Below are 7,982 nucleotides of genomic sequence, written 5' to 3'. Positions count from 1 at the left end.
GAAATAAAAGAAACGCAAAGAAAAGAAAGAGAGAAGGAGAGGCCCAACAAGGCGCCAACAGCTTTCGAAAGTAGATCGATTGACCACGCTTGTTTGCCGGCCGAGAGCGTGGCAGCGTTTTTTATTCATTTCCAGCTGGACAAATGACGACTAAGCTGCTTAAATTTCCTGCCGGAGGAATACTAAGGAATATATAAGACGCGTGTATAGACTGGAAGATGTGTCACGGCATACAGACTGCCACTGTGTCAATACACGATAGCTGCACCCGTCAAAGCTGATCCTGTTCACGACGCAGATGTCTTATCAGTTAGATAGCTTTATGAGGACTATACTGAGGCTCACATGCAGCTGAACTGATCAAGTGAAATAGCGTAAGTGCCACGCGAAATGGACTTCAGATGCTACGACAACATTTGCGGGTGCGTTCCCAACGCATTAAAAAACATGCCTAATTACCTGTGATGCTTTCTTCTGTGTTCAATACTGACACTGTAAGTTCCTTGTCAGTACTGTGAATTTGTTTTCTTACTGTTCCACAATGTCGTCATATTTGAAGAGGACGCAACACTAGAATGGCGAATATTCATCTGTTTTCTTCAAAAAGGTGAAAATATCTTGCATATGGCTATTTTGTCTATATGTGGTAAAAGACATTAGGCATGCCTTTGACACAATCAGCCACGTACATGTCTTGTACGGGTTGTTGTATTTGTCGCATACTGGGAAGCAGCCCCCGCTTCGGGGGAGCGTTAATTGAAAGACTCCGCGGCGAAGAGGGGGAGGAGGGGCAACTCGGAGGGACTCGTTTTCGGGTGGTTCGCGTGACGGGCAATGCGAAAGGAGCGAAGGGCGTCCTTGACATCTGTTTTACCTACAAGCCCAGCCGTGAAGGGAAAGGGGGGGTGAGGGCCACAATGACCCTTCTCGAACACGCGGAAAGCGTTTTGTCCATCTGTCCTTGAAGACCGTCGCACGTGCGGGGTGCGGAGGAAACTCTTTGACAATACTTGTACTTCTCTGTTTGCTTTTCCTTTTTTTCTTCCCCTCTCTACGACAGCGGTACATAGCGAACGAATAAACCAGTCTTCGTGATGCGTTCAAACTGAAAGGATGTGTTTTTTCTCTGTCGTCGTCTCACTAGAAAAAGTCTGCCTCCCTGCTATTCCGCTACAACATTTTTTGGTGCCGAAACCCGGGAATAAGGGACCCAAAGATGGACATCGACAGGATGAAGCGCAAAAGGGCCGTGGTGCGAACGTCAACAACAAAGCTGCTCAATGACATCGCTACCATGGAGGACGACGCGTCACTCGGTGAGCTTGAAGAAAAGATCAACCTTCTCACCCTTAAGGAAGACTCACTCAAAGAGCTAGATCGGGAAATTGAGATTGGCGTAGAAGATGATGCATTAGAAGAGGAAATTGCATGCTCCGAGAACTACAAAGAAAAGATCAACGTAGCAAGGACTAAAGTACAGCTCATGCTACGTGAGCTTAGCTGCACTAACGCCGCATCAGTGAGCGCTTCGCTAGATCGCACCTCAAGTTCCTCAGATCAAAGAGAATCTAGCCGTAACATCCCGCAAGTAACCCCCACAGTAAAGCTGCCAAAACTAGAGATAGCAAAGTTCAACGGCGAGCTTCGACAGTGGCAAGGCTTTTGGAGTCAGTTCGACACGACAATAAACGCTAACCACCACCTGTCAAACGTGGACAAGTTCAAGTACCTGAACAGTTACTTAACAGGAAAAGCAGCGGCTGCCGTTGCGGGTCTTGATTTGTCCGACGGAAACTACGAAGTTGCTCTCTCGCTGTTAAAGGAAAGGTTCGGTCGTAAAGAAGCCATAATCGAGGATCACATGTCCAGACTGCTCAATATCAAGTCAGTGCGTGACTCGCGGAACCTCAGCCAACTTCGGAGCCTCGTTGACGAAGTAGAGAGAGGTGTACGGAGCCTCACTTCTCTTGGCGTCGGTGTCAGCACGTACGGAGCTCTGCTCCTGACAGTAGTAAAGAAGGCGGTGCCTGCGGACCTTCATCTCGAATACTGTCGACGAAAGGGCGCTACTACAGGAGGCAGTGAACTGGAGGCATTTGCGCATTTTTTGAGAGTCGAGGTAGAGGCACGGGAGATTATACAGCGGGCCGAAACACCAAGGGGCATGTGTGTAGAATCGTCTGTCGAAAACCGTAACAGCACCTTTAAGGCGGCGAGAATGTCTTCAGCCGCTGCACTGCATACCATGACCAAGGAGAGAAAAGGGTGTCTGTTTTGTTCGTCAGGGTGCCACGAAAGCGGTGACTGCGATGCAGAGATGTCGGCAGCTGATAAAAGAGAAATGCTGAAGCGTGAGAATAGATGTTTCCGCTGCACAGTAAAGGGGCACACGTCAAGAGAGTGCCGTAAGGCCAAATGGCTCAGGTGTGCCAACTGTAGCGGAAAACACCTCACGGCTATGTGTGATCCTGATTTCAGAGAATACCGTGGCAGTGGTGAACAGAATGCATCCTCTCCACCAGCGACAGGACAAGCCACAGTGCTAAAGTCTTCTCTAGGCTCAGAGGAGAAATTTATGTGCATGGAGGGGCATCAGTTTCTTCTGCAAACAGCACGAGCTTGGACAGTGGGACCGCACAAAAGTACGCTTGTCAGGCTTCTCCTAGATGGTGGCAGTCAAAGGACGTTCATCCATCGCAAGTTGTCTGAAAGACTGCAGTTGAACGTGCTTGGGGAAGAGGAACTTAAAATCTATGCCTTCGGCGACAAGTCCGCTATAACCCGCACTAAGGCGCGTCTGGTCGAGCTGTGGCTGCAAAGCCAGTACGACGGGAAAAGGGCGCGAGTGGAGGCCCTCGAAGTTCCCTGCATCTGCGCAGATATAATGGCTGCGCCTTTAAAGTCAGTTCTTCTGGAACTTTCGAAATTTGGCTTGCCAGTCGCGGACGTCGCGCAGGGTGACGGAAGTGAAAACATTGATCTTCTGATCGGCGCTGATCATTATTGGGAAATTGTCACGGGATCCACTAAGCGCCTAACCTCCAAGCTGATGGCAGTAGAAACTGCATTTGGGTGGACAGTCCAGGGCCAGGTAGGCGCAAAAAGGTCACCAGGAGTCTGTCCCTCTGTTGCTGGCGTAATGCGAGTAGCAGTGAGCGAACAAACTAACAAAGAAATATCAGCGCAGTTGAGGTCATTCTGGGAGCTCGAACACATTGGTATCAAGGAACACGAACCAGCTCGCCACCAAGACGCAATCCAACAGCACTACAAAGAAACCGTCAAATTTGAGCATGGGCGGTACACAGTGTCTTTCCCCTGGAAGCCTATGGTTGATGAGCTCGACGACAACTACGAGTGCGCCGCGAAGCGTCTTAGAGCCAACACGACGCGCCTTTTGAAGGGAGATTCCTTGATCGTGGAATATGACGCCTGCATCCGAGAATACATCGAAAAGGGCTATGCAGAGCCAGCCAACAAGCATTGCAGCGCTTCGGAAGGTCCGGTGTATTACATGCCACATCAAGCAGTTGTTCGACAAGAAAGCCTGACAACAAAAGTGAGGGTGGTGTTCGACGCATCATCAAGTGCCAAAGATCGCCTCTCACTGAATGATGTTTTGGAAAGTGGTCCAAAACTTAATCCAGAGCTCATTGATTTGTTGATCAACTTCCGCACTTACAACATCGGCATCGTCGCGGATATTGAAAAGGCATTCCTTCAAATATCTCTGTCAGAGGGTGATCGGAACGCTGTGCGGTTTCTCTGGTATGCTGCCACTCCGAAGAAAGGTGAAGAACTTCCAGCGGTGGCGGCCTACCGGATGACGCGCGTTCCGTTCGGTGTTACATCCAGCCCATTCCTATTAGCCGCAACATTACGACACCATCTTGAAGGACTCCCAGAGCAGTATGCTGAGACTGCGAACATCCTGCGCAGCCATCTCTATGTTGACGACCTTGTGACAGGGGTCGACACCCTCGAACAGGGTAAAGTGCTATGCCAGGAATCAAGCGATATATTATCTCAAGCAGGAATGCGGCTCCACAAGTGGATGTCTAACGACCACGATTTAGTCAACTTCATAGAGGATGGGAACGTGGCGAAGAGGAATGCAAATGCCGAACTTCCTGCAGCCACCAAGGTATTGGGAGTAGGTTGGAATGCTCATACAGATAACTTCGAGTACAATCTGACCTCACTTCTTGAATTCCTCACCACCAGAGCCGACAGCAAGAGATTCGTATTGCAAGTCTCAGCCAGAATTTTCGACCCCTTTGGGTTTATCGCTCCTACAACACTGTACGTAAAGACAATGTTCCAAAGGTTGTGGGAGTTGGGAGCGGGTTGGGACGACCCCTTGCCAGAATTGATGCAAGCGGAGTGGAAGTGCTGGTGTGAAGAGCTTCAATGCATCAAGGCGGTGTCCATTCCGAGGATCATCGCAAGGGATTTCCGAGATGAAAAGACAGAGAAGGTGTTGCACATTTTCTGCGATGCCAGCCCAAAGGCCTACGGTGCTGTCGGATACGTTGCATGCAAGTCTGCTCAAGGAATAATCAATATAAGCCTAATTATGGCCAAATCAAGAGTTGCCCCTTTGAAGCGCCTCTCGTTACCCCGACTAGAGCTGATGGGGGCCCTCATTGGTGCTCGACTGTGCCACTACGTTGCCAAGGCCTTGAACCTCCAGAATGCTGCTGCCATCCTTTGGACCGATTCCACAGTGGCTATGCACTGGATTAAAGGAAACGCTGCCAGATGGAAGCCCTTCGTGGCAAACCGAGTATCAGAGGTTCAGGCGCTGACTGATCCCGAGGATTGGAGGCACTGCCCAGGACTAGACAACCCCGCTGACCTAATCACTCGCGGTATCCTCCCATCAGCCTTGTTAGAAAGCGAATTGTGGTGGAGAGGACCACACTGGCTTCACAAGGATAAGACGCATTGGCCAACGACCGGTGAGCAGAGCCCAGGGGCAGTAGAATGTCACCTGGAAGAGCGAAAAGTGACGGTGATGCCCGTAATATCATCGCCGTTCGAGGCAGTGCTGAAAGTAGAGGAGTTCAGCTCATGCAGCAGAGTCGTGCGCTTAACTGCGTGGGTCCGCCGCTTTGTCAACAATTGCCGCCGCGGGAAAGAAAGGAAAGGTGGTCCGCTACGAGCTGAAGAGGTGATCGATGCTGAGAGGTACTGGTTGGCAACAACTCAAGGAGAAGCATTCAGTGACGACATTTCCAACTTGAAAGCCCAAAGACCACTGCACAAAGGCTCTCCTGTTCTGCCACTCAGTCCGTACCTTGACGGGGAAGGTCTCATGCGAGTGGGTGGACGCTTGCAATTCACCGACAACCACGAAGAGACTAAACATCCCATCATTCTACCTAGCACTCATCCCTTCACGCTACTGCTCATAAGGAAAGAGCACGTGAGAATGCTACACTCAGGGGTGCGCGACACCTTGGCGTCATTGCGAGAGTCGTATTGGATCATCCGAGGGCGCCAGGCCGTAAAAAAGGTTATCAAGCAGTGCCTCATCTGTCGCAAACAAAGTTGCCCTCAAGCCACGGAACCAGTGGCACCACTTCCAGCTGACAGAGTAACAGAAGGAAATCCGTTCGACACTGTCGGCATCGATTTCGCAGGACCTTTGATTTGTCAAGAGTCGCGCGGTGCCCGAAAATGTTACATCGCAATTTTAACCTGCGCTGTGACACGTGCCGTCCATCTTGAGCTCGTTAGCGACATGTCGACTACAGCCTTTCTCCTGGCTTTCAAGCGCTTCGTGGCTCGCAGGGGAATCTGCTCGACTATTTATTCGGACAACGCGCTAACCTTCAAGAGAGCAGCAAAAGATCTGAATGCAATGTTCACGCTACTAAAATCAGAGGAAATGCAGTCATACTTCGCCGGAAACCAGATCAGGTGGAAGTTTATTGTTGAAAGGGCAGCTTGGTGGGGCGGATTCTGGGAACGGTTGGTGCGATCGGTGAAGGTAGCGTTGCGCAAGGTGTTAGGTCGGAGCAGTTTAAGCTTTGAAGAACTCACAACTGTCTTGTACGAAGTCGAGGCCGTAATAAACTCACGCCCATTGACTTTCACCTACGATGATGCTCAAGAGCCAGAACCACTGTCGCCGGCGCACTTCCTCGTCGGAAGAAAGCTGACAACCCTTCCTCCACACCACCTGCCAGCCGAAATTCCGGGCGGTGACGCGCATATCTCACGACGCTGGAAGTACCGGTCTGCCATGGCTGAAGGATTCTGGAGACGGTGGCGGAGAGAGTACTTATTGGAGCTTCGATCGGCGCATCTGTCCCGGCCAACGACATCGAGTGACCTAAAGATAGACGATTTAGTTCTTTTAAAGGAAGATCATCTCAAACGACACATGTGGAAGATCGCCAGAATCAAGGAAACGTTCAAGGGCAGGGACGGCAGGGTGCGGGCCTGCAGTTTGAAACTAAGCGGGGGAACGGTGGTGAAACGACCAATACAGCTGCTTTATCCGCTAGAAGTCGACCGACAATGAGCTCAAGAGTTCGCTCATCCGGGGGAGGTTGTTGTATTTGTCGCATACTGGGAAGCAGCCCCCGCTTCGGGGGAGCGTTAATTGAAAGACTCCGCGGCGAAGAGGGGGAGGAGGGGCAACTCGGAGGGACTCGTTTTCGGGTGGTTCGCGTGACGGGCAATGCGAAAGGAGCGAAGGGCGTCCTTGACATCTGTTTTACCTACAAGCCCAGCCGTGAAGGGAAAGGGGGGGTGAGGGCCACAATGACCCTTCTCGAACACGCGGAAAGCGTTTTGTCCATCTGTCCTTGAAGACCGTCGCACGTGCGGGGTGCGGAGGAAACTCTTTGACAATACTTGTACTTCTCTGTTTGCTTTTCCTTTTTTTCTTCCCCTCTCTACGACAGCGGTACATAGCGAACGAATAAACCAGTCTTCGTGATGCGTTCAAACTGAAAGGATGTGTTTTTTCTCTGTCGTCGTCTCACTAGAAAAAGTCTGCCTCCCTGCTATTCCGCTACAACACGGGTTGTATAGTCCAGGAATGAAGGGACGCCTACTTCGTTTAATTTCTGATTTTCTGACTGGCCGAACTGTATCCATGGCGACAAGCGCTGGCAGAAGCACGCCACGAGGCCTGAAAGCAGGTGTATACCCCAAGGAAGTGTATTAAGCCCTATACTATTTAACATAGTAATGCACCAACTTCCGACTCTCTCACCACAATCAGTACACATTTCAATGTACGCAGATGATACCTGCTTCTGGTCGTCAGTTCGTGAATAGCGGGAAGTACAGGATCTGCTTCAAGAAGGCATAGATATAACAATGCGTTTTCTGACAGAATGCGGCATGAATGTTTCAGCAGAGAAATCTGCGGCGTTACCTTTTACCAGAAAACATCCCGACCAGCTCAGCCTCTCGGTCAACGAGACTTAATACCTGTTGTGCGCAAGCATCGTTTCCTTGGCATAACATTGGACCGCGTGCTAATCTGGGTACCTCATATTTCCAACATTGAGGAGCGGGTCCACCGGACACTGAATGTTCTCCGATGTATTACAGGAACCAAATGGGGTGGCACATCAGAAGCACTTCTGAAGGTTCATAGAGTTCTTGTTCGACAAGCCATCGCATATGCATTACCAGTGATGCAAAGTATGTCTCAGACAAATGAGCGTAAACTAAATAACATCGCAGCCCGCAGTCTTCGTATTTGCCTGGGCTCACAGCGCTCAACTCACAGTGGCCTCGTAATCGCAGAAGCGAGAGAACCACCAATTCAAGTTCTTCGCATTCAAGAACTCTGCCGCCACTTTCTCCGCTTATCGCAAAGGCATTATGCCCATCCGCTTCGTGAAAAACTGATTCAAAGAAACAAGCGAATTGGTGACACTTTGCGAGAATACGAGGTGGCACTTCAACAAGAACAATATTCGTTGCGTCCAGGTATCAATTTTTCTCCTTGGCAG

General features: G+C 50.3%; 1 protein-coding gene across 1 annotated transcript; it reads left to right on the top strand.

Moving 5' to 3' along the window:
• The first annotated feature begins 1,216 nt into the window (after window positions 1–1,216).
• On the top strand, window positions 1,217–6,532 carry LOC119181858 (uncharacterized). Its single transcript, XM_037433099.2, has one exon. The coding sequence runs from the start codon at window positions 1,217–1,219 to the stop codon at window positions 6,530–6,532; it is 5,316 nt and encodes a 1,771-aa protein (XP_037288996.2).
• Window positions 6,533–7,982: the final 1,450 nt, after the last annotated feature.

This window comes from Rhipicephalus microplus, chromosome 2, assembly GCF_043290135.1.
Source record: "Rhipicephalus microplus isolate Deutch F79 chromosome 2, USDA_Rmic, whole genome shotgun sequence".
Lineage (NCBI taxonomy): Eukaryota > Metazoa > Arthropoda > Arachnida > Ixodida > Ixodidae > Rhipicephalus > Rhipicephalus microplus.
Note: the sequence above shows the minus strand (reverse complement) of the source record. Positions and strands in the feature narration are given on the sequence as shown.